At 47.9% G+C, this 26,740-nt stretch overlaps 2 protein-coding genes across 6 annotated transcripts; both read left to right on the forward strand.

The window, feature by feature from the left end:
* The first annotated feature begins 403 nt into the window (after positions 1 to 403).
* Positions 404 to 16,981, forward strand: CUNH9orf24 (chromosome unknown C9orf24 homolog). Of its 4 annotated transcripts, XM_036261849.1 has the most exons (7): positions 404 to 538; positions 10,621 to 10,765; positions 13,539 to 13,651; positions 14,610 to 14,685; positions 14,923 to 15,157; positions 16,257 to 16,343; positions 16,829 to 16,981. In XM_036261849.1, the coding sequence occupies exons 1-7, from the start codon at positions 404 to 406 to the stop codon at positions 16,932 to 16,934; spliced, it is 897 nt and encodes a 298-aa protein (XP_036117742.1). In that variant the 3' UTR covers positions 16,935 to 16,981. The 4 variants fall into 4 exon arrangements, with proteins under 4 accessions (XP_036117742.1, XP_036117743.1, XP_036117745.1 ...); XM_036261850.1 differs by lacking the exon at positions 16,829 to 16,981 and having other exon boundaries at positions 14,923 to 15,152; XM_036261852.1 differs by lacking the exons at positions 404 to 538; positions 10,621 to 10,765; positions 13,539 to 13,651 and having other exon boundaries at positions 14,569 to 14,685; positions 14,923 to 15,152.
* Positions 16,982 to 18,131: 1,150 nt separating this feature from the next.
* On the forward strand, positions 18,132 to 24,937 carry MYORG (myogenesis regulating glycosidase (putative)). Of its 2 annotated transcripts, none has more exons than XM_036261245.1 (2): positions 18,132 to 18,190; positions 21,993 to 24,937. In XM_036261245.1, the coding sequence occupies exon 2, from the start codon at positions 22,066 to 22,068 to the stop codon at positions 24,208 to 24,210; it is 2,145 nt and encodes a 714-aa protein (XP_036117138.1). In that variant the 5' UTR covers positions 18,132 to 18,190; positions 21,993 to 22,065; the 3' UTR covers positions 24,211 to 24,937. The 2 variants fall into 2 exon arrangements, with proteins under 2 accessions (XP_036117138.1, XP_036117137.1); XM_036261244.1 differs by lacking the exon at positions 18,132 to 18,190 and adding an exon at positions 19,093 to 19,227.
* The last annotated feature ends 1,803 nt before the right edge of the window (positions 24,938 to 26,740 follow it).

Genomic DNA, 26,740 nt, shown 5'->3' on the forward strand with positions numbered 1-26,740 from the left:
CACTGACCTGCTGCAAGACCCTGGTGAATACTTGACCCCTTGGAACCTCCATTTCTCTTCATCAGAGTAAGAAGCTTGGCCTAGAAGATCTTCAGGGACCCTCTGAGGGAGGCAGAGGCTGGGAGTAGGAAGAGAATTAGACCTCCTCAGTTCCCCAGGGCTGGGACTAAGCCAGGTGATATCATAATGGGCAGTGCCCATCCTGGAGGGGGAAACAGGGTGGGGTAGGAACAGGAAGGCTGTGGGAGAGGAAGGTTGAGAGATCCTCCATAGAAGGGGTCACACCAGCTAAGAGCACCTGCTGGGTTGGAGGTGTGGGTGACCTAGGAGAGGGGGTGATCACTGACGGTTTGCAAGATCCGGTGGTAGGTAGAGCCCACCACAGCATTCCCTAGACCCTACTATGTTCCTCTTCTCTCGAAAGACCAAGACCCCCATCAGCACCTACAGTGACTCCTACAGGGCTCCTACCTCTATCAAAAAGGTCTATAAGGACCCACCTCTGTGTGCCTGGGAAGCCAACAAGTTTGTGACCCCGGTAAGTAGAGGTTGGGGGTAGGGGCAGGGGTAGACCAGTGTGTATGGCCATGCATGTCTGGATGACTAGCAGTGAGTGGTTTTCATTATGTTTGTTATTGTTTGTAGCTTTGCACATGTGTTTTTTATCCTTTTGCCTAGGTGTGGAATTTATAATGATATATATAAGAGAACAAGATCCTGCCTTAATGGTGCCCTACCACACCATGGTAGGAGGTGTAAAGAGTTAGATAATAATCAAGAAATAAATAAGACTTTTATAAATTATCCAAAATGCTATAAAGGAAATAAACAGGGTAATGGAAATGGAAAGTAATGAGAGAGAAAACTACTTAAATAGAGAGATCATAGAAGACCTAGATGAAAGCCATGTGAAGTGATGAAAGAATAAGGTTTCAGTGCAAAGGTCCTGAGGCTTCCTGTAGGATATGCCAGAAAATGTTCAATAAGCATGTTTTTATACATGTGTATCACAGTCTCCTTGTATCTGTCTGTGCAGCTTGCACAAAATGGAGAGATCTGTGAATCTAATTGTGACTGCCTAAGGAAATTTATTTGCGCACACCATCCAACAAACTTTGTTGAGGATCTACACGTGCCAGGCACAACTTAGATATAACAATGAAGGGCCAGGCACTGCCTTTCAGGAGCTTTCAGCCAAGAAGTGAACAAAGTCCTGTGTAGAACATGCACCAGCAAAGGCATGGGCACTAGTACAAGAGCTGGAAAGGGGAGAGCATTCCCAGGACTTTAGGGCAGGTCTACTAAGAGATCCAGGGGGAGGAGGCTTCCTTCCAGCAGAAGAATCATAAAAAAGGGCAGCCTGGAGGCTAGGACCCACCAGGAACTGAGAACTGCTGGAGCAGAGTGAGAGGTTAGCCATATGGTAAGAGGAACCTGCAGACCACAAAGGGCCTCAGGCTGTGTTGAGAAACTGAAGACATAATGCTCCAAGTTTTTAAATCTATGAGTGTCATGATTAGATTGTGAGTTATGCCACTCTGGCTACAGTGGCAGGAGATTGAAGGGGCTGGGGCTGAGGACAGAAAGCTGAGTGAGATGGTAGAGGATGAAGGAGGAGGATGTATGTGGGAGATAAGAATAGACAATAGTGCCCTGGCCCATTTGGCTCCGCGGTTAGAGCGTCAGCCTGCGGAACAGAGAGACCTGGGTTCAGTTCCCGCTAAGGGCACATACCTCAGTTGCAGTTTGTCCCCGGTCCTGGTTGTGTCGTGCGGGTGGCAACCACTCGATGTGTCCCTTTCACATCGATGTTTCTCTCTTTCTTCCTCCCACTCTGTCTGAACAAAAAATGGGAAAAAATGTCCTGGGGTGAGGATAAAAAAATAAATAAATAAAAATAATAGACAGTAGCCCTGGCCGGTTTGGCTCAGCAGTTAGAGCGTCGGCCCACGGACCAGAGAGTCCCAGGTTCAGTTCCCGCTAAGGGCACGTACCTTGGTTGCAGTTTGTCCCAGGCCCCTGTTAGGGTCGTGTGGCTGGCAACCTATCGATATTTCTCTCTCTCTCTTCGGCTCTCCCTCCTGCTTTATCTGAAGATAAATGCGAAAATGTCCTCCAGTGAGGATAAAAAAAAGAATAGACTGTAGTAGTAAAAAAAGGGAATTTATTGGATAAAAGAGAATTTCTATTTTTATTTTTTAATTTTATTTTTAAATATTTTATTTTTAAATTATAGTTAATATATCCTCCATCTTGACTGGAAGTCCCAATTATAGGCGAGAATTTTAAATATATATGTATATATATATATACACATATATATATGTGTATGTTGTGTATATATATATATGTTGTATATATCAAATGTTCCTTAAGGATAAATTCTTAGACATGAAATTGTTAGGAGAAAGGACATGAACATTTGAAAAACTTTTGATATACATTTCAAATTGCTGTAATAAGGTTTGTAATAATTTACATGCCCCCCAGCAAAATATGAGAGTGCCTGCCTGCTTTTCCAGACTCCATAGAAGAAATTTTTTTAAAAATAGATCAACATATCTTGGTCACTATCAGGATATAAAGAAGAGAGGAGAGATTAGGATGATTCCTAGGTTTTGGGTTCTGGCAGTTGGAGGGATGATAGTGCTACAAACTGAGATTTGGAATCACAGACCATAGAGAAAGATTTGGAGTTCATTTTGGGACAAAAATATTCAAGAATTTTCAGGGAAAGATGTCAGTGGATAGTTATATATACTTAGCGCTGATGCAAAGGAAAGAGGTTTGGGCTACAGATATAGATTTTTAAATCATCAATATATAGGTGGTAGCTGAAGTCATAGCAGTGAATGGAATCACCAAGGAAGAGTAAGAAAAAGGCCAATGACAGAACTATAGAGAATATCAATATTGCCCTGGCCGGTTTGGCTCAGCGGTTAGAGCGCCCGCCTGCGGTCCGGAGAATATCAATATTTAAGGAGTAGGTAAAGAAAGAAGAGCCATAAAAGGATACAGAGTAATAGGAGGAAAGTCAAAGAGAAACCAACCAAGATGGCATTGTTAGACAAAGGCCAGTATCAAATGTTGTTGACACAGAAAGGAATTTCTTTGATGTAGTAACCCTTAGTAGTAACCTGGCCAGACAGCTTCAGGTTAAGTGGGATTAAGGATGAAAAAAAGGCTCTGCTTTTGGCAGTACGGTGGTCTAGAAAACTCTGAAAGGCCCCTATGCTTCAAAACAGTTATATCCTGCATAAAAATTAATTTTTATTTTGTTTTGGACTCTCATGTTGGTGAGCAGTAAGTATACTTAGAAGAAGGATTGCCCTGAAGACAAATGCCAATATCAGCACTACACGCAGGAGTTAAAGCCTTAACCTAACTGAAAGATGGAGGAACTAAACCTGTAAATTCCAAACTGAACCGGAAAATTCAGTGATCTCTGGCTCCCTGCCCCCCAAAACACACACACACACACACACACACACATACAATATGAATGTATATCTTTTATGGTGAAAAATATTTTCAACGTATGTTCAGGTATTCTTTAGAATAAGGCCAATCGAATCTGAGCTCACATTAAGAGATATAAGGAAACAGCCCTAGATGGAGTGGCTCAGTTGACTGAGCATCGTCCCATGCACCAGAAGGTTGCAGGTTCGATTCCATACATGTCCAAGTTTCAGGCTCAATCTCCCAGTTGGGGACGTGCAGGAGGCAGCCGATCAGTGTTTCACTCTCACATCGATGTTTTTTCTCTGTCTCTCCCTCTGCCTCCTTCTCTCTCTAAAATCAATAAAAACAGTTTTTAAAAAGAAGATAGAAGGAAACAAGCCACCATGTGATTGCAGAAACAACAGATTTAAACCTCCAAGAACTTCAGCTATTGGAATTAACAGTTAAAGAATAAAAAATAATTATAAATTTTTAAAAATAAAATGTAAAATTATCAAAATGAGCAAACAAGAGATTATATTTTTAAAATACCAGACAAGTGTAAAAAAGAACTGAATAGGAATTTTAGAAATGAAAACTGTATGTGTTAAGACCAAATATTCATATTGAGATAGTGGATGGGTTAAAGAACAGATTAGACACAGTTTAGGAGTGTCAGTGAAATGAAAAATAGAATAAAATACCTGGCCGGTATGGCTCACTGGATTGAGTGTTGTCCCATGGACTGAGAGGTCCCAGTGTGATTCCTGGATAGGGCCAATCAAATCTGAGCTCACATTAAGAGATATAAAGAAACAGCCCTAGATGGAGTGGCTCAGTTGACTGAGTATCGTCTCATGCATCAGAAGGTTGCAGGTAGGGGGCATGCTGGAGGCAGCCTATCGTTTCTCTCTCACATTGATGTTTCTCTCTCTCTCTCCCTTCCTCTTTCTCAAAAAAAAAAAAAAAAAAAAATCAATAAAAACATATTTTTTAAAAGATAGAATAAAAAGTTTTCCAGAACGCAGCACAGAGAGACAAAGAGATAGAAAATATGAAAGAAACATTAAGCAATATCAAAGATAGATAGAGAAGATCCACACACATTTAATTGGAGCCCTAAAAAGAAAGAACAGAAAGAATGGACATTATCTGAAGAGTAAAAAGCTCTGAATTTTCCAGAATTAATGAACAAAATTAATCCACAGCAACAGAATAAATAAAGAAATTTCACACTTAGGTACCCCACAGTGAAATTGCACAACACCAGCTTAAAAACAGACAGAAATTGTTTTCCAAGTGTCTTCCTTTCAAAAACAAAATAAAGATAAAGAAGAAAGATCAAGACATTCACAGGCAAATAAAATCTAAAATGTTTACTATAATCAGACATATAGTAAAGAAACTTCCAAAGGATATACTTTGGGGAGAAGGAAAATTATCACAAAAAGAAGGTCTGAGATGCAAGAAGAAATGGTGAGCTAAGAAACTGGCAAACATGAGATAAATTTAAGCAAACATTGTCTATAGAAAATAATTATAATAACTTTTAATTTTCAAAATTTATAAAAAAACCAAAATATTGGAAAACAATATCAGATAAGTTGTATATTGGAAAATAATATAATGTGAAATGCATGGATAGGAAAGGACTAAAAACTGTCAGTCACAGATGATATAGTTGTGTATATAGAATCTACAAATTATCAGAATAAAAATTTAGAAAGTTGGATGAATATAAGATAGAGTCAATCAATCTTTACATCAACAAATATTTAGAAAGCATAATTTAAATATCTATATCAGCCCGGCCAGTGTAGTTCAATAAGTAAGCATCCACCCATGCACCAGGAGGTTGCCAGTTCGATTTCCAGTCAGGGCAAATTCCCAGTGGGGGGCATGCAGGAGGCGGCCAGTCGATGTTCTCACTCATTGATGTTTCCATCTCTCTCTCTCTCTCTCTCTCTCTCTCTTCCTCTCTCTCTAAAATCAATAAAGAAATTTTTTAAAAAAATAATAAATAAATATATATATCATTCTAGCAACAAAAATTAAAAGTAAGTCGAAATAAATCTAGCAATGTATGTAAACTGTTTGAATAATACTATAAAACTTTGAATACTTAAATGGAGAGGTATCACATGCTGTGGATAGGAAAAGTCACCAAAATAAAGATTCAGTGTAATTCTGATTAAAATCTCAATATATATTTTTAAGAACTTGACAAGCTGTTTCTAAAATTTATAAAGAGGATCAGAAGTTCAAGAAATTGCTAAAACAGCACAGGCCGAGGTGGCTTAGTTGGTTGGGTGTCATCCCAAGGCAGCTGATTGATGTGTTGCTCTCATATTTCTCTCTCTCTCTCTCTCTCCCCTTCTCCCTTTCCCTTCTTTCTCTAAAAATCAATAAAAATATTTTAAAGTAAAGTAGTTTTACTTCTTCAATAAAAAATTAATTTGTTTTGAATGAAAAAAAATTTTTTGAAGAAATAGCTAAAACACACCTAAAGAAGGGGACTTGCCCAATCAGATATTAATATTTACTGCCAAGCTATATAAATGCATAAAGCATGGTATTACTGCATGAATAGGCAAATGTACTAATGAAATAAAATAGATCAGAAATGGAGCCACGCATATATGGAAACAATGTGCAATAGAGATGACTGAAAGTAAAGCTATGGGAAAAGGTAGATCAGGCTTGGGTAGCATTACAATCTGTGGGGGGAAATAAATACTTAGTAGGACAATTGGTTATCCATATAGATAAAAATAAAATTGATCCTGCCCTGGCTGGTTTGGCTCAGCTGTAGAGCATGGGCCCACAAACCAATCAGTCGCAGGTTTGATGCTGGTCAAGGGCACGTATTTTGGTTGCGGTTCATCCCCAGCCCTGGTCAGGGTCCTGCAGGAGGCAACCAGTCGATGTGTCCCTCGCACGTCGATGTTTCTCTCTCTCCCTTTCTCTCTCTCTCCCTCCCACTCTATCTGAAGATAAATAGAAAAGTATTCTCAGGTGAGGATTAAAAAATAATAGTAATAATATAAAAAATAAAAATTTTAAAAATTGATCCCTAACTCACACCAAACCCGAAAAGCAATACCTGACTAATTAAAGACTTAAGGAAAGTAAACTATATAACTTTTAGAAGAAAATATAAGACGTTATCTTAGAGTGTAGATGGATTTCTTAAACAAATCACAAAAACACTACATGAGAAATTAATAAATTCAACTATGTTAAAATTAAGAACTTCTGTTCATCAAAAGATACTACAGAGAAAATGAAGATATAACAGGCCTCAAACTGAGAGAAGATATTTGCAACATGTGACTGACAAAGAATTAATAGATACAATATATAAAGAACTATAGTTCTCTGGGTTAAAATTAAGCAAAAAACCCAACTACAGTAAGTGGATATTTAAGACATAAACTCACAAGAATAGTGAGAAAGAAGACACATGGCAACAAAATTTCGGAAGCTGGAGAGTATAATAGATTGTTAGTAAGTGACTTAGCAGATCTGAGAAAGCTGAATCCAAAGCCAGCAGTGGGAAATACAAGACATAATTCAACGTAAAAGTACAGAATCTTGCCCTGGCTGGTTTGGCTTAGCAGTTAGAGCATTGGCTCTCAGACGGAAGGGTCAAGGGTTTGATTTCTGGTCAAGGGCACCTATCTGGGTTTCAGGTTCAATTCTCGGCCCCGGTTGGGATCATGTGGAAGGCAACCAATCTTTCTCTCTCCCCTCCCCTTTCTATTCCATCTAAAAATCAATGGAAAAATATTCTCAGCTGAAGATTTTTTAAAAAGGACAGAATCTTCACAAGCCTCAAGAATTAATACTAGGCTTCTTAAAGATGGAACAGGATCAAAGCTAAAATAAGAATCATTTTAAAGCTGTTTAAGAAGAGTTAAGCCCGGCCTTTGTGGCTCAGTGGTTGAGTGTCAAGCCATGCACCAAGAGGCCGCTGGTTTCATTCCCAGCCAGGGCACATGCCCAGGTTGTAGGCCAAATCCCCAGTGGGGAGCATGCAGAAGGTGGCTAATCAATGTTCTCTCTCATCGATGTTTCTCTCCCTCTCTCTCTCTCTCTCTCTCTCTCTCCCTCTCCCTTCCTCTCTCTCTAAAATCAATAAAGAAAAAAATTTTTTTTTAAAGAAGCAGTTAAGCCCTGGCCAGTTGATCAGGCACTGTTCATGCACTGAAAGGTTGCTGGTTTGATTCCCCATCAGGGCACATGCCTGGGTTGCGGGCTCCATCCCTTGTGTGGCATGCAGGAGGCAGCCAATGTTTCTCTCTGCCTCTCCCTTTCTCCCTCCCTCTCTAAATATCAATAAAATAAAATAAAATAATTAAAAAAGCAGTTAGTCCTGCTCAGTTTGGCTCAGCAGTTAGAGGGTCGGCCTGCGGTCCAGAGAGTCCCTGGTCCGGTTCCTGCTAAGGGCATGTACCTCGGTTGCGGTTTGTCCCCGGCCCCCGGTTGCGGTTTGTCCCCGGCCCCCTGGTGGGTCGTGCGGGTGGCAGCCACTCGATGTGTCCCTTTCACGTGGATGTTACTCTCTCTCTCTCTCTTCCTCCTCCTCCTCCTCCTCCTCCTCCTCCTCCTCCTCCTCCTTTTTCTACTTCTCTCTCCTTCCCACTCTATCTGAATAAAAATGGGAAAATGTCCTCAGGTGAGGATTAAAAAAAAGGCAGTTAAATTCACTAATCCCCTCTTTCATTCCATATCATAGGGTGACTACCGACCCAATCTCTGCAAAAGTTAGAAGGCTTATTTTTTTGGTAAGGATCTCAGTACTGGGGTACCAGGCCCAGTTGAGGGCAAGGTACCATACTGAAAACAGGTGGACCTCTATATACTGAATGCTAAAACCTGAAGTAGCCCTCTTGTCCACTAGTTCTCAGAACACTGGCAGCTACGCCATTGCCCTCAGGCCAAAGATTGAAAGAGTCTCTTCTGAAGGATTTGATCAAGAAGAAAGACCTACAGATACTGACAGAGTTTGCAAAGAAAGTCTAGCCCCACTGGTGTGGCACAGTTTACTGAGCATTGTTCCATGCACCGGGAGGTTGCGAGTTCAATTCCCAGTGGTGGCACGTGCAGGGGTTGTAAGCTTGATCCCAGTGAGGGGTGTGCAGGAGGTGGCCCATGGATATTTCTTTCTCATCCATGTTTCTATCTCTCTTTCTTTCTCTCCCTTCTTCTCTCTGAAATTAATAAAAACCTATTGAAAAAAGTAGTCTAGCCAGATCATCCTACAATGCTGCTCATGATTGACAAAGCCCATAAGCTTTTTTAGTCACCTACTCATAAACATAAGCAGACAATCAAAGATTATAGACGTCTGAGAAAAGCCTTGAATGGGAAAATTGATGATCTCTGTGAGTTCTTCTAAATGACTTTGTATCTATGTATGTATATGTCTGAGTGTGTATGTATAACTGTACATATGTAAGTGTGTCTATGCGTGTATCTGTGTATACATAGGCGTGTGTGTGTGTGTGTGTGTGTGTGTAAAGCTTGGGGAGGTAACATGTCATGGGGCGCCTCCATTCATATGGAGATTGTGCAGATCTGCCCACAGAACAAAACCTCAGCTGAGCAAAAAGTATCCAAGAAGCCCCCTAGCTGAGGGGTTTTCAGGGTGGTAGGGACACTAGGAACACCGAAGTCTCATCCCTGGTCAAGAAAACCCTCTCCTCTTTATTTATTTATTTTTTTTATCCTTACCCGAGGACATTTTTACATTCATCTTCAGATAGAGCGAGAGGGAGAGAAGGAGGAAGAGAGAGAGAGAAACATCGATGTGAGAGAGACACATCGACTGGCTGCCACCCACACGACCCCAACCGGGGCCAGGGACAAACTGCAACCAAGGTACATGCCCCTAGCGGGAACCGAACCCAGGTCTCTCCAGACCATGGGCCGACGCTCTAACCGCTGAGCCAAACTGGCCAGGCTCCTCTTTAGATCAAAAGGGGGAATGCAGGTGGCAGTGCCACCATCCCAGCACCTTGTTGCCCACGATTAGGAAGTCCTTTCTGGTGTCTGACTTTGCTAGGAGTCCCGCCCCAGTGACCCAACTACCTTTTCATACCAGCTGCCTACAGAGACCTATGGGCCCACAACTAACTTGGCATTCTACCCTCAGCTGAGGACAAGGGGGACCCAAAGGGAGGCCTTAATCTTGGATTCCACAGCTCTAGCCCAACAAGGGATAATGGGATAAGATGAAGTGAACTTCAAGAAGCAGAGGGGCCCTGGTGGGTTTTGCTCAGCGTTTAGAGCATTGGCCCATGAACCAATGAGTCTCGAGTTTGATTCTGGTCAAGGGCATGTACCTTGGTTTCAGTTCGTCCCCAGCCCTGGTCAGGGTCATGCGGGAGACAACGAGTAGCTGTGTCTCTCTCATATCAATGTCTCTCTCTCTCTCTCTTTCCTTCTCACTCTATCTGAAGATAAACAGAAAAATATCCTCAGGCGTGGATTAAAAAAACAAAACAAAAGAAGCAGAGGGGCCCAGGGCCTGGACCAATGTCAGGATAGGAGGAGGACCAGGGCAAAGTGACTGTCAGGGTCAAGGGTAATAATGGTAACAAGATCAGAATCACAGCAGGATCAAGGTCAAGTCAGAGACAAGGAATTAGATTTTAAAGTAAGGGCCCCTTCAGTTCTATTCTCCTTCAAGGTGTCAGATTCCAAAAGAGCCCTCTCTGTCCAAAACACCTGCATAAGGTAGCCAGCTTCCAGGGAAGCCAGGCTTTCCTGAAGCTCCAGGTTATAACAGGGGCCTGTTGCTCTGTTGGGGGTAATCCAGGGCCTGCTCCCAGGCAGTGTACAGTCTGGAAGAAAGAGGACAAGAACTTCCAACTTTGCCCTTAAAGAGCTCCCAGTCAATGAAAGGACAGACATTAACATATTAGAAAACCACTCTGACTGAAGGCAAATGCCTGGCTCTAAGCGCTAGTGTTGGATGAAAAGAAAGAAGCAACAGAGTAATTCAAACAAGAGAACTATGCAGAGGAGGCCAAGGCTGGCATGGAAATCCCTCTGGCATAGGTCGGGAGATCCACCTGGCTGACCTTCTCAATAGGGGCAGGATCTAAGTCCAATAGGACTCCAAGGCTGAAGTCTCTGTGCACCGAGTCATTTCCTCCCCCTCCCGTTGCACAGGGCCTGACTAAGAGTGCGCAGCGCCATGTGGATCCTGAAGCCCTGCAGAACATGGTCAGATGTGCTGTGCAGAATTACAGCTATGAGAGTTCCATACCAGGCCACCCCTACTTGCCTGAGAAATACTGGCTCTCTCAAGAGGAAGGTAGGGCCTCATACCCCTCACCTAACTCTGATCCCATTCAGTGACCCCAACAATGACCCTCCGTTTGAACCCAACTGGATCCTCACCTCCATCCTGCTCAAATATCAGTCTTATCCGAATCCGTGACCTGGGCTTCTTCTCTAACCACCCCCAGCTTGACTCCCAAACCACCTGACCTGACACTAACCCTAGAGGAAATTCAGGCTCTGACTTTTGGGAGCTCCTTGTCTGTGCCAAAGAACTGGAAGAGGCCTGGGTCTCATCCCTAGAGAAGTAGAGGGAGTATTAACTTCCTCCAAACAAATCCAAGTGCCGTCTCCTTTAATTTTCTTAGTGACCCTCTTCTATCAATTCCCCTATCTCTCCTGCATCCCTCTGCCTCACCATACCTCTTTCCTCTCCACCTGGAAGCCTTTTCCAATCTCTTCCTGCCTAAAAATTCTCTCTTCCTTCACCCCTTCAAAACCAAGATTTTTGGAAACAGTCTATACTCAGTTTCTATCTACTTCTTCACTTCTTATACCTTATGAAAAATTATCTTTCTCATTTGATTAGGTGTTAATGATCCGTCTCTCTGTTCATTCCAAAAGAGCAGAGAGTGTCTTAATCACAGCTGTGCCCCCTCTACCTAGAACAGCACCAGGCTGCATAAGTATTTGTTGAATGAATTGATGACAAATCTTTATCCAGTTGAAACCTAGGTATCTGCATCTTCTATATCCTATGCTATTGTGTGGCCAGGCCAGTGTGGCTCAGTGGACAATTGAGCGTTGTCCCATGGGCTGAGAGGTTCCAGTTGTGGTTGTGGGCTCGATCCCTGGTGGGGGAAGTGCAGGAGGCAGGCGATCGATGTTTCTCTCTTACATCAATGTTTCTCTCTCTCTCTCTCTTCCTTCCTCTCTCTCTAAGAAAAAAAAAAATCAATAAAAACACTTTTAAAAAACTGCTATTGTGTGGTTCTAACTACCATATCCACGATACTCTTCAGTATTTACCTTATGAGACCTACCCTATGCATTTTAGTCTCTGACCACTCTCTACTTCTTGAAACTCCTTTCTTCCTCAGCTTCTCTGATGCCTCAATTCCCTGGGTGTCTTGTCCACTCATTCTGGAAACATGGGGTTCCTCAGAGTGCTAATCAGAGCCCTCTTTTCTCCTTACTCCTCTCCTGAGACCATTTCATCTAACCCATGTCTTTAATTACTGACAACTCAAAGTCTTTATTTCTACCTTGACCTATCATCAGAATTCCACTCTCCATCTGACTATGATCATCTTTACCTGAATATCCCAAACACCCCAAAGTCAGTATTCCAACCCACCAACCCAGAACTCCAGATCTCAATACTGGACCCCATACACACACCTGCTTTTCCTCTAGGGCTCCTAGACCTCCTTTCCTGATGTCTCACATGTGTTCTTTCAGACTGTTAGGAGAGTGGATCACACAGGGCCTTGTTGGACAGACTGATTGGGTGGATGGGATTTTGAAGGGTTTTAAGTAGAGAAGTATTTTCATCAGATTTACATCTGTAGCCTTGGCCAGTTTGGCTCAGCAGTTAGAGCGTCGGCCTGTGGACCAGAGAGTCCTGAGTTCGGTTCCTGCTAGGGGCACGTACCTTGGTTGCAGTTTGTCCCAGGCCCAGTTGGGGTTGTGTGGGTGGCAACTAGTCGATGTGTCTCTCTCACATCCATGTTTCTCTCTCTCTCTCTCTCTTCCTCCCTCACTCCCTCCCACTCTATCTGAAGATAAATGCAAAACTGTCCTCAGGTGAGGATAAAAAAATAAAAAGAAAAGGAAAAAAAAGATTTACATCTGTGAAAAAGTGCCAGAGCTTCTATGTAGAGATTGGATTGTAGGATTTCAAAGATGAGGTAGGGAGATTAGTAGGCTAATAAAATATAGTTTTCTAAATTCTAAGTGTTTTACATATATTAATTCATTTAAATCCCACAACAATAGTAGATAGTACTATTACCCCCCTTTTTAAAAATTTTTTTAATTGATTTTAGAGAGAGAGAGAAGAGAGAGGCAGAGAGAGAGAGAAACATCGATGAGAGAGAACATCGATTGGCCGCCTCCTGCATGCCCCCCACTGGGGATTGGGCCCATAACCTGGGTATGCACCCTGAGCAGGAATTGAACCGGTGACTTCTTGGTGCAGGGATCGATGCTCAACCACTGAGCCACACCGGTCGGGCCTATTACCCCTCTTTTTAAATTGAGGAAGCAAATACAGTGAAATTAACTCAGTCGAAATCACACACAGTTTATATCTGGCAGAGCTGAAATCTGAAGCCACAGTCTGTCCGCGGAGTCCATTCTATTGATCACAACATTATATCATCTCCAGGTTAAGGCACTGCAGAGATACAAGGGGAGGAGATCATGGGAGGCTGGAAGGAGGGGATCAATTTAAGTAATTTTAAGGGACAGAATAAGCAAACTCTGAAGACTGGATGGGGAAGATGAGAAAGAGGGAGGAATTGGAAGGAGGCCCAGTTTCCATGTTGGCTCATTCACGGAGGGTGGTTCCAGGTTGAAAAGAGATTAGCTCAAAGGACCCAGACCCCCTGCAGAAGCAAGCCTTAGATAGAAAATGGGCTGCATCTCAGTGTCTAAGACAAGTATGGGGCCAGTCTGGGCTTTGACTGGCCTGAGGGAAATCAGCGAGAGTCCAGTTTTATGCTGGGGATCACAGGAGAAACATTTAGAAAGTCTCAGATTCTAGGATGGAATAAGGAGTAACAGTCAGATGTCTCCCTAAACAGACAAATGCAGCCCAAACTACTTGTGCAGTGACCGGTACAACACATGGAGAACGGGACCTTACTACTGCACTGGCTGGAACAAGTATACCACATGCCTTCCCCAGCTGCCTAAGGTATCTACTGTGCTCAGCACAGATGGGGTCTGAGACACACACACACTTCCCAAACCACAGTGTTAATTACTCATCCCTTTCCCATCAACAATGCTCCAGGGTTCTTTCCCAACTGTGAAACTAGGGTTTGCATTTTCCAGGAGACAAGGGAACCCAGGAGTGGAGCTGTGCTAGATCACTGAGTCCCAGTCTCTGGGGACTGGGTTCACACTGGGTCCCAATCTCTGGCCAGGTGTTTTAGGGACATGGCTAGTGTGCACCACTTGATGAGCTACCTTCCTGAAGTTTGTCACTTGGCTCCTTCCCACATGTCTGGTGGAGGAGTCAGGGATAGGCTAAGTCTACCTGCTCCACTCTCCACTCCTTTGTGATGTAAGCAAGGACAAAAGGAGGAAAAATAAGGCCACTAAGAGGCAATGCAGATAGATATAGGAAAGTCTTCCAAGGAAAGAAGGAGTCCAGGGCAGTCCCAGGGAAGAGGGAATGTGAGAGGTTCTGAGGCCAGAGCAGTGGTTCTCAACTGCAGGCTGACAGCTGACCTTAAGTTGACTGAACCCTTTTAAATCAGAACTTTCTCAAGAATCAGAGCGTTTCACAGGTTCCCAGGAGACTCTGATGGGCAGGCAATATTGAAAACACTGTTAGAGAAACACGGAGACGTAGCTAGACAGTCAGCAAGACAAGCAGGGTTGTCAGAGACTCAGGTGCCGAATGGGTCCAACTACAGTTTCATTCCTTCCCCCACCCCACCCCACCCTACCCCACCCCACCCTACGTAGGCGGAGTAAACGCGTTGCCTGGCGACAACTCCAAACACTCAGAGCCTGGCAGAGAGAGGAGCACCAGAAGGGCGGGATAAAGCGCGGCCTGGGACTGGTCTGGGTGTTCTGTGAGGAGGAACCCCCGAAAGGGGGTCTTTCCAGGTCAGAGCTTGAGGTAGCGTGTTTGCCATTTCCAGGAGGCCGGGATGGAGACAGTAGTTCGAGGAATGCCTTTGGAGTACCCTCGTAAGCCGGAGCGACTCAATGCCTATGGTAACGGATGGTGGGGCGATAGAGGGGAACGGGTAGAGGGAGGCCAGAAAGAGAGTGGGAAGGGGACGGACCTGTGGGACGAGGTAGAGGCCAAGGGCACTGAAGAGGGTGTAACCCTGTCTCTATCTGTCCCTGTTTTTGTCTCCATCTCTCCCTGTCTCTGACCCCGTCTCTTGTCTCTTCCCATTCTTGTCACTCTCTGTCTGGGTCTCCCGGGCTGGGGACCTGCGGACCCAGAGCGCGAGGTGGTGGTGAACATGCTGAACTCGCTGTCACGAAACCAGACGCTGCCGCAGATCACGCCCCGATGCGGGTGCGTGGACCCGCTGCCCGGCCGCCTGCCCTTCCAGGGTTATGAAAGCCCTTGCTCCGGCCGCCACTACTGTCTGCGCGGGATGGACTACTGCGCCACCGGGGCACCCTGCACCGAACGCCGACTGCAGCCTTTGTGCTCAGCGCAGCCTACTGTAAGGTTCGCAGGGCCCCGCCCTGCTCAGCCGGGACCCGCCCCAATACAAACCAGGTCCCCAGAGTCCTGTCCTACCCCGGCTGCAAGCTCTCCATCCCGAGCCACTTCTAGCCTTCCTCCTCTTCACCAGGCCCCACCCCGCCTAAGCCAGCTCTGCCGCCTTACCCGCCCTCTCCCTGTCTCCCTCTCGGGCCCCACGGCCTGAGCAGACCGCTGAAGCGGGAGAACCTGCACGAAGATTCCCCCAAGTTTCTGATCCTGCCCCTCCTGAACTGTGCTCAAGGTCAACCTGGCTCCAGTGTCTGTTCTGGAGGCTCCGTCAGAGGGTTCTGTTCAGAAACCCGGAACACTAGTCGCATCCCCTTCCCACGCCCGCCGGCCACACTCTCTCCCTTGACACTCGGTCCTGGGGACATATTCCCAGAAGTGTCCTCTATTCCTAGACCTCGGGTCATCGTCAGTAATAGGCAGGGTTACTGCCCAGTGCTAAGTGGGCAAGGAAATGGTGAATGGATTACCAGAGGGCCCTGGCCTCATCGGAGCCCCGCACTACCTCCGGAGGTAGACAACATTGTATGTTACTCCTGAGAAAACTGAGACCGGAGCGCTCAGCCGCAGTCCAGACTTTTCTCTATACCCGGCGGCAGACAAGGCGGGCTGAACCACAGAAAACTACAATGTCCACATCGGTCTAAAGAGCTGTCCAGGGGGTGTTTCTGAACACTGCCCCTAACCCTATGGTGATCCCTTCCGCCCCTCCTAAGTGCGAAACTGGGTCTTATCCCTTACAAGGGAATGGGGGAGAGAGAAAGTGCCTGAGCCTCAGAAATGTCACCTGTCGATAGTGTGGAGTAATTGCGAGGATCCCGGGACTCCCACTGGATGGCAGAAACAAGGCCTTACAGGGAGGGGGACTTTCAGGTATCTTACCAGAGGCAATGAATGCTTCGATGGTGTCTAGAAAGGCCAGGAGGCCTGAGGGGAGGATCTCCCAGCCGTAGGACTGACACCCCAGGCGTCGCTCTGAGTCCTGGTCTGGTCTTGGGTGCTAGGGCCAAAACAAATGGACCGACATTTCCCTGCCCGCCGCTTCCTCCTCCAGGAGTGTATCGCCCTACGAGCACCGGCCCGGAATGCACTGTGCTGTTATAAATCCCCCGCTGTCATATTACCCATGTCCGAACCTTAGGTAAGTCTGGCGCACATAGGAAAATGCATATGCACAGTGGAGGTTCCCTTGGCACCTTGAGGAACCGATTGGGGTGGGGGTGGAGGGGGACGAGAGGAGGGTGGATTAGTTTGGGTGGAAACTGTCCGCTGCGGTGCACTGACTGAAAGATGCCACCAGGGGGTGCTAGTGCCATGGGGAAGTCAAAACAGGCAAGGAAATGGAGGACCCCATGAGGGCTGGGAGGCTGGCATTGAGGGGTTACAAATTGGCAGTGGGACTTAGAGTCAAGAGACCAGAGCGTTAAGTTCCAGACTTGAAATAGAGGGTAAGAAATCAATGTTAGGGCCTGGGTATTGGAAATCAAGAATTTGACCACCGAACCTGAGGTCAATGTTGGAACCTAGGATCAGTATTAGGGGGCCAAACGTTGGGATAAGGTTAGTATTGAGAATTGGAATCAGACGGATGAGGGTCCAAAAGGGCTGGCTCATCTCTCCCCACAGGTGGGATACAAGTCACTTTAAGAAGACCGGTGGCCCCCAGAGAAACAACTATGTTGTCCACCCTGAGTTTGTGTCTGAGACTTACCCTGACTACTGCTGCTGGTAGAGCTGGAGCCAGGCCGAGGGGGCTGAGCAATAAACTTTTTCACCCCATAGGCTGCCTCCTGTGTCCTCACCCAGCAAGATCTGGCAGTGAGGAACCAGTCACTCAGGCATCTGCCAAACTCCCTAAACTGAGATGTAGTTTCTCAAAGTCAACCTGCCTTGAGTCCTCCCCACTCCCATCATTTCAGTGTTTCCCTTAGGTGGCCCTGAGTGCCCTATATCCATGTCCACAGGGTCTTCCTCCCCTCCACCCCAGATCCACCCATGACCCAAACTAATGGGTCCACCTAGTCATGCAGGAAGGGCCCTCCCGCTTAACATTACTCTAATATCTCCCAAACGTAGATGCTCCTCACCCCAGGATCTCAGTAGACCCAGAATCCTCCATTCTACAGTCAGAGCCCTGTCCCTATACCCACAGCTCTTGATCTCTACTCCAGGAGTCTCCCTCACAGCCCCTCAAAAGCCTATGTTCAGATACTTTGCTACCCTCCCCCACCCAAGTCAAGGGGTCCAAAACAATTTTGGAGGGTTTCACGACCAAAAAATTTCCAATTACAAAACAAAGCCCTGCTTCTATGTCCCTCAGGGAGCAAGGGGTGGGGTGTTCGGGAATATCTGGGGTCTTCAGTATTTTTGCACCCCACTCCTCCCCAGGGCTTGGGTATGGCGGGACACGTCCACTTCCACTTCCTCAAAGCACAGGAATTTCCAACGGTTGTCACTAAGGGGTGAGGGGATGCTGCAAAATACCCAGAGGAAGCCAGTTTTCTAGGTTCCTGACCTCAGGGGCTGCTGGTCTGGACTGGTGAAAACTGACAGCTTGGGCCTCCCTGCTGGGGAAACCAAGATCCCTCCCTAGGGTCATTGATTGGATCCGCCTTATATTGAGCCACTGAGATTCTCCCAAATTCCGTTACCCTTTTTCCATATGGGAGAGCTAGTAAAATCTTTATACAAAGACGGACAGCCTCCACTTGCCCAAATCTGGAGGGGAAGGAATCCCAAGAGCCAGCCCTGCCCCTTTATCCTGCCGCTCGCTCCTTCTCCTACACATCCCAAATTTAGCCTGGAGGTGCAAGAACCCTAACATTCTGCAGTTGCTCCTTCCTCCAAAACTACATTTCCCAGCAGTTCCGGAGAAGAGCCCCGCCCGCAAGCGGGTAAGCAACGCCCCAGTGGGGGCGGAGCCAGGAGGCTCCGGGCTTGCTGTTGCCCGGAGATGCCCGGAGCTGAGCACAGAGCAGTAGGAGGAAGGTGGGTACCTAGAAGCAGGGCCTCAAGTCCCGGTGACAATGTGGGAGGAGGGGTCTGGCCCCAGGGGCAGGGCTGGACTCCGAGGCCCTGCGCGAGACCAAAAGACCGGGGCGTGGCCAGACAGCCAGAGGGTGGGGCCTCAGCTGTCCCCAACTAGACAGCGCTCCGCGCTGCGCTTGGCAGCTCTACTCTGGCTAGCGTGGAGATCTGCAGGAGCCTACCTTCACCCCTACTTTGGGGTCACTGGGTGAGTGAGCCCAGGGGGAGGGCCTTGGAGGGTTTCTGAGGAAGCACGCTTCCTTAACTTTCGTTCCTACTGCTGAGTGGGTTGGGAGAGCCTGGACACCTGAGTCGCTGTGGTTTCCAGGGGGAAACAGGCCCCTTGACCTCAGTCTGTCCCTTCGGACTTTGCAGCTGTTGGGCGGGTCACTGGGGGTGGGTGTATTCCAGGCTGAAGGCGCAGTCACTAGATTCCCCCGGATCCCGTCGCTGAGCAGGGAAATGGACTGGATCGAGTTGCCTTTGACATTTCCACACATTCCCCTGGGAACTGTGTTCGACAAACGACTCAGCTTCTAATGGCCTCCCTTCAATTGGGCCGGTCCGTGACCTCCTCCTCATACCTGCCTAGGGGCTGGCAGCCAAGATTGAGGTTGACCCTAGCCAAGTGGGGAGAGGCTTGGCTAGGGCCAACCCCACCTGCCGGCATCAGCCTGTGGTTAGTCTGACGGCGGAGGCGGCAGATTACAGGAGTTTGTAGCGCCAATATTAACACCGGAACCACTATTCTTCCCCCATAACCCAGGTACCAGATGCTATTAAAATTGCCCCTTTCTCACCTTCAGAAATCCTTCCTGGAGCAAGCAGCAGGGCCAGCCCATGGAAAAACATGCCCACACCTACATGATGGAAGTCTGATCCAGCCTCTTGACCACAAAGCTCCTTTTCTCTTCTGCATTCAGACAGCCTGTCAGACCATTATCTCCCATCTCCTAAAGCTTAGGTTGTGGAGGATTAAGTTGGCTTTTTGGATTCAGGTACTCTTGCTACTTCGGTTACTTCAAACAAGTTCCTTGTTGTGATTGGGCCACTGTTTCTTCATCTGTACAATGGGCACTATTGCTATGCCTCTTTTTCAGCATTATTGTTATGGTGGATGCAGCGGTGGCATTTGGGAGACCAGATCAGGGCCTGCATGGTGTGGGTGCTCAGGCCTGTGGGCTCCTGTCCCTCTTCAAAGAACCTCCGAATCCTAGAAAGTTAAGATTCTCAGAAATTAAGCTGGAAAAAGCTTCTGAGGTCACCTTGGTGGCCTCTCCATGCCTCTAGGGGTCATGAGATGGTCTGATTTGATATGAAAGTCTTGAGAATGAGGAGGTCCTATTCAGCTATAAACTTTTCCTCCTTATTCTGTTAATGCCCAGAATGGGGCCTTGGTTGTCTTGAATGAATGAATATAAATGTACAGCAGCTCTGGCCTGGGCCACCTAAGACCTACTTTGGATTCTGTTTAGCTTGAGGGCATCAGCTAAAGATTACTGCCTGTATTTCTCCTCAGACCTTTTTTAACCTGTACCTACAGGAAGGGGGGAGGTCATACTTGGGTGGGGAGTTTGAAAGCTATGTGGGCTGATAGGAAGGCAGTAAGAGGCTGTTCCAAACCAGCCAGACCACACAGCTTAGGGAATGGGGGCAGAGAGCACAGAAAATGAGGCCTTGAAATAGCACTTTGGGGAGGGGCAGTGTGGGGAGCTGAATATTGACATCTGGGATCAAAATTCTGATCTGCACCTGGTATTCTTGATAGTCTGTCTCTTCATGGGAGAGGTGGGCAAGGTAAAGATCCTGAACAGTTCTGGCATCTCCTGGGAAGTCGTGGTTGACTTAGAAACAGACACTGGCATCTGGGAGGAGACTAATTATTGTTTGCCAGTTTCCTTCTCTCCTTCCCCCTAGCTGGTGCAGCTGGCAGGCTGGCAGTGTGTATGTCTGTGTATGCACCTGGCTAGGGCTATTTCTTTGTTGGACTCTGCCCTTAGGGCTAAATCAGGAAGGGTCAGTGGCCTTGAGTGGCAGATTTTGAGATATACCTCCCCCATATGTTTTCCAGTCAAATCTGGATGTTTAGCATACAGTGTGTGAGAGTATATGAGTGTAGAGGCAGGGTGGGGGGCGGGGGGAGCGGCATCTGATCCATGGAGAGCTGGTAGGTTGGGGAGAGATTTAGGTGAAATCTCCTAAAGCAGGTGGCCTGAAGAGGATTTATGTTGGGGAAGAAATTAGGATAGGTCTGGCCAGACATGGAATCAGAAAGGCAGATGAGACCACCTCATGCTTTGAGCCTCAATTGCAAAGCTTACACTTCTGACTTCATCATTGGGGTCATGAGAAGCTCTCTAAACTAGGAAGAGATGTGGTCTGATAAGCTCTTTTTTTTATTATTTAATCCTCACCTGAGGACATGCTTTTATTGATTTTAGAAAGAGGAGGGAAAAGGGAAAGAGAAACATCGATGTGAGAATGAAACATCAATCAGTTGCCTCCTGCACATGCCCCGACTGTGGAATCAAACCCAAAACCTAGGTATGTGCTCTGACTGGGAATCCAACCCACAGCCTTCCAGTACATTGGACAACACTCCAACCAACTGAGCCACACCAGCCATGGCCTGATAATTTCTTTAGAAGGATCACCATGATTGCTATAAACAGAAGGTATTGGGGGAGAGGGTGAAGACAGGGAGGTCTGTAAGGGAAGTGTTGCAATAATACAGGGGAGAAGAGACAGTGTCCAAAACTAGGGCAGAGGCAGCAGGACAGTGGGTGAGTGACAGAGACAAAGCCAGGTGGTAGCTGACCCATAGATGTGGTGCTGGGAGCAGAAAGGTGGGCAGGGAAATGGATTGGTGAACAATGGCTGAAAGCAAGGTGGAATTTGAAGACAAAGATGGGGAGATCTGAGAAGCCAGCCACCATGGCCCCCGAACCAGGCTTCTAACCCCAGCCCTAATGTCTGAATCCAACCCTGCCTCCCCCAAAACCAAGCCCTAGGACTGATCTAATCTCCAGATTTAATCTGGCTTCTGATTAAATTCCATGCCTGAGTTGTTTCTCCTTGCTCTCTCCTCTCTCCTTCTGGGGACAAGAGAAGTCATCCTATTGCCCTATGAAAGGTCTCAAGGTGCCCGGCAGTGTGGCTCAGTAGATTGAGCATCGTCCCATGAACTGAGAGGTCCTGGTTCAGTTCTGGGTCAGGACACATGCCCTAGTTGTGAGCTCCATTCCCAGTAGGGGGTGTGCAGGAGGCAGCCAATCGACGTTTATCTCTCATATCAGTGTTTCTATCTCTATGTCTCTTAAAAATGGGGAAGGGGCTCAAAGAGCTAACTGAATTATGCCTCCCCTCTCCGACGATGACCACATCTCTGGGAAACCAGGCCTCTCTCCAGATCCCTCCCCTTGTCTTCAGCTTGAAATGCCTGGCCCCCCATGTGTGATCCCAGGAGGTCTGATATTTTGTGATCTGGATAGCTCCCTGACCCTGTCTGGGTTTGTTTCTTCCCTACAAAAATGGGATGCATGCCATCTGCCTCTCCCCATTTAGAGTTCTGTTTAACTTCAGCAAGCATTAGGGCCCTTGAGAAAGGGTAAGACACAGATTGTCCTCGTAAGTCTCACCTTTGCCATTTCTAAAACCTGTATGTCCCAGAATACACCTCCCAAAGTATACACCTTTCTTGCTGAAGCAAATGGAAATACTGAGGAATGAGAAGGTCAGTTTTGCCTCTCTCTTCCCTTTCCAGACTCTGGCAGGCCAGGCTCAGATGATCTTTGTCAGGTGTCCCCACTGCCGGTTCCTTCCTTAACTGAGGGCTGATGCCCCAAAATCCTCCGGAGAAGAGCCAGGCCTACCCCCGCCAACGCCCTGGGCGCGACACAGGCTGTAAGATCCCCGAGGCTGCCTCAGCCACAGCCATGTACACCTTCCTGCCTGACAACTTCTCACCTGTCAAGCCCAAGCCATCAAAAGAGGTGAAGCCGCTGCTGGGCTCAGCAATGCTGGGGTTGCTGCTGGTGTTGGCCGCAGTGGTTGCCTGGTGCTACTACAGCGCCTCTCTACGCAAGGCAGAACGGCTGCGGGCAGAGCTGCTGGACCTCAACCTTGGAGGTTTCTCCATCCGTAACCAGAAGGGTGAGTTGGTCTTCAGCCTGGCCTTCCGCTCTGGTGCACTGGACCTCGACTCCTGCAGCCGCGATGGTGCCCTGCTGGGCTGCTCTCGCACCGCAGATGGGCGTCCTCTACACTTCTTCATCCAGACTGTGCGACCCAAGGACACAGTCATGTGCTACCGCGTGCGCTGGGAGGAGGCGGCGCCAGGGCGTGCAGTGGAGCATGCCATGTTTCTGGGAGACGAGGCGTCGCACTGGTATGGCGGTGCTGAAATGAGGACCCAGCATTGGCCCATCCGGCTGCAAGGCCAGCAGGAGCCGCAGCCCTTCGTCACCAGCGACGTCTATTCCTCCGATGCAGCATTCGGAGGCATCCTCGAGCGCTACTGGCTGTCATCGCGCGCAGCTGCCATCAAGGTCAACGACTCGGTGCCCTTCCACCTGGGCTGGAACAGTACAGAGCGCTCTCTGAGGCTACAGGCACGCTACAACAATACGCCCTTCAAGCCATCAGCCGGCCTTGCCGCTGCTCCAGAGCTCAGCTACCGCGTGTGTGTTGGCTCAGATGTTACCTCCATCCACAAGTACATGGTACGGCGCTATTTCAACAAGCCGTCGAGGGTACCAGCACCAGAGACCTTCCGAGACCCCATCTGGTCCACGTGGGTGCTGTACGGGCGCGCGGTGGACCAGGACAAGGTGCAGCGTTTTGCCCAGCAGATTCGACAGCACCACTTCAACAGCAGCCACCTGGAAATCGATGACATGTACACACCTGCTTATGGTGACTTCGATTTCGACGAGGTCAAGTTCCCCAACGCCAGTGACATGTTCCGCCGCCTGCGCGACGCTGGATTTCAAGTCACCCTCTGGGTACACCCATTTGTCAACTACAATTCATCATCGTTTGGAGAGGGCGTGGAGCGAGAGCTGTTCGTGCGTGAACCCACCGGCCGGCTGCCAGCGCTAGTGCGCTGGTGGAATGGCATCGGAGCAGTGCTGGACTTTACGCGCCCCGAGGCCCGTGATTGGTTCCAGGGGCACCTGCGGCAGTTGCGCTCGCGCTATGAGGTGGCCTCCTTTAAGTTCGACGCGGGTGAGGTCAGTTACTTGCCGCAGGACTTTAGCACCTACAGGTCGCTGCCAGACCCCAACATATGGAGCCGGCGGTACACTGAGATGGCGCTTCCCTTCTTCTCATTGGCTGAGGTCCGCGTGGGCTACCAGTCACAGAACATCTCATGCTTCTTCCGGCTGGTGGACCGTGACTCTGTGTGGGGCTATGACCTGGGGCTGCGCTCGCTCATCCCCGCCGTGCTCACCGTCAGCATGCTGGGCTACCCGTTCATTCTGCCGGATATGGTGGGTGGCAACGTGGTGCCTGAGCGCACAGCGGGTGGCGGCAATGTGCCAGAGCGCGAGCTCTATGTGCGCTGGCTGGAGGTGGCCGCTTTCATGCCCGCTATGCAATTTTCAGTCCCGCCCTGGCAATACGACGCTGAAGTGGTGGCCATCGCGCACAAGTTCGCAGCACTAAGGGCCTCGCTTGTGGCACCGCTATTGCTTGAGCTGGCTGGTGAGGTCACTGACACTGGCGACCCCATCGTGCGCCCCCTCTGGTGGATCGCTCCGGGCGATGAGACAGCCCACCGCATCGACTCGCAGTTCCTCATTGGGGACACACTGCTGGTGGCGCCAGTATTGGAGCCAGGCAAGCAGGAACGTGATGTCTACCTGCCCGCGGGCAAGTGGCGCAGCTATAAGGGTGAGCTTTTTGACAAGACCCCAGTGCTGCTCACAGATTATCCCGTTGACCTGGACGAGGTAGCCTACTTCATCTGGGCATCCTGACCCAGCCCAGGACCCGGCAACCCCACAGCTCTAACCCCAATCTTTATGCAGGCCTTTTACCCTCAGTCACAACCACCCCCTAAATCCCTAGGAAGTCCCTACCTCTGTACCACCCGCTAAGTGGGTGCTAACATAAATATGCTCCACTCAACTCCTGTAGGGCCAGAAAAGGAGGCATTGAAGCAACCTCCCACTCCTATGCACAGTCCTAACAGCCCCCTTCCCTCCACACTCAACCCTGTCTGCAGAAACCTTTTCCCTGGGGTGGGGGTGAGTGAGCTCAGAGGGAAAAGGTCAGTTCCTGTTACACATGGTTGGATTTTAAAAGCACAAAGAGAAACCTCACTCTCCATTCTGGCCTGAGTGGCCATCTTGTCCTTCTGAAGTGGGGACTTGATCCTCTTTCAGGTCCCAAAATAGCCCCCTGCCACACTTAGAAAGGGTACATTCTTGGAATTGGAAGCCAGGCCTTAAGTTCTCAGTACTGGCCTGAACTATGACTGACCTGGTTCCACCCCAGCTGGTGAGAAGAGACGGGGGTACTTGGTCAACTGACAAGGAGGCCAGATGTCCCCTCCCAGAAGACAGAAGGACTTGGTTCAGCATGGTGCCATCATCATCGTCCCTCATTTGTGAAGAAACTCCTAACACTACACTAACCCATCTGTGTGCAAAAATGCACTCAGCACTGCCTGATGGGCAAAAACTTGCAAGACCATTCAGTCTAGACTTGGTGCCTTAACCCAAGAATGTGTGTGTGTGTGTGTGTGTGTGTGTGTGTGTGAGAGAGAGAGAGAGAGAGAGAGAGAGAGAGAGGGAGGAGGGGGGATCATGTGTCCCTGGATCTATAGAATGAGCACAACATGCCTGAGACTAGATAAGCCTGAGAGGGAGGGGCCAGGAAGCAAATTTGAGGTTTTGATTGTTGAGTTGGCCTCCTCCCAGGTGATGTCCCTGGGACTCTGGTAGAAAATAAACAACTCCTTCAAGATTTCTCAGCTGCCTCACTCCCTGCACATGTGGCAGGGGTGTGGCCTAAAAGGGAGCCATATTCTTATTCTGGTGATGGTGGGCTTCAGCACATGAACTACATGTGTACATCTCTGCCTGCAAATACACATACAGGGTAAGGTCTTTTTTTTTTTTTTAATCCTCATCCGAGGACATTTTTCCATTTTTTGTACAGACAGTGTGGGAGGGAGAGAGAGGAAGAGAGAGAGAGGGAAACATCGATGTGAAAGGGACACATCGAGTGGCTGCCACCCGCACGACCAACCAGGGCCGGGGACAAACTGCAACCAAGGTACATGCCCTTAGCGGGAACCGAACCCGGGTCTCTCCGGACCGCAGGCGGACACTCTAACCGCTGAGCCAAACCGGCCAGGGCCAGGGTAAGGTCTTTAATTTCAGCCATTTTTCCTTTCTAAGAAGAACAATCTCAGCCAGAGCCTTTTTCTCCTGACTTTACAGCTTAGTCTGGAGAAGAAGTGGCTTGCCAGAGCTGGGAGGTGGGAAACAGGGGAGGGCTCAGCCTCCTTCCACAGCTTGGACAGCAGAACCAGTCCCTCAGCCCGAGAGAATGCATCTCTTTACCCACCCTGCACCTCCTCTATTTTCTCAGTGTGAAGAATGCCTAATGAAAATTTAAGGGCACTCACAGATGCCCAACTTCAGTGCTGTTTCTACCACTCATCAACAAGCTGTGTGACCTTGAGCAAGCTGCTTAACCTCCCTGAGCCTCAGTTTCTTCATATGTAAAATGGTGATAATAATGCCTACCTCCCAGGTTGTTGTGGGAATTATAAGCACAGATGTATGTAAAGTGCCTGGCACAATTAGGTGCTCAATAAAGGTAGCTATTATAATACTATTTCTTGTTTACTTGCTTAAAAATGACAAAAATTTTTCCCAGCCCAACTACTTTCCTCTGGGCTGGCATGTGACATGCTCTTCCCAACCTCTGCATATAGCACCCATTGAGGTCTGAGTTTATAATCCAAAGGACACTGTGGTCCAGGAGTAAGGCAAGAGAAGAGATATCTGAAGGTAGAATGTTGGGAGATAGGATTCCAGAGTCCCCAGAAGATAAGTGGAATTAGCTTCCACCTCCTTTTTATCAGGAGCATATATCAATCAGTACTCAATAATGAGCCTCTCTAGACCCTGGTACCCAGACATGTGCTATGGAATGACTGTAGACTCAAGCTGGGTCGTAGAAAGTTCCCTGCATGGCTAGAGAGTATGACTACAGCTTGAATGGCCCTTCAGCTTTCTATGCCAGTAAACTGAAGCCAGTTTACCCAACCTCTCAGGCCTTCATTTCTTCATTTTTTTTTTTAATCCTCACCTGAGGACACTTTTGTATCCATCTTCAGATAGAGCAGGAGGGAGAGGGGGAAAGAGAGAGAACCATCGATGTGAGAGAGACACATCGACTGGCCGCCACCCACATGACCCCAACCAGGGCCGGGGACAAACTGCAACCAAGGTACATGCCCTTTCGGGAACCGAACCCGGGACTCTCTGGTCC

This window comes from Molossus molossus, unplaced genomic scaffold (genome assembly GCF_014108415.1).
Source record: "Molossus molossus isolate mMolMol1 unplaced genomic scaffold, mMolMol1.p scaffold_m16_p_14, whole genome shotgun sequence".
Classification (NCBI taxonomy): domain Eukaryota; kingdom Metazoa; phylum Chordata; class Mammalia; order Chiroptera; family Molossidae; genus Molossus; species Molossus molossus.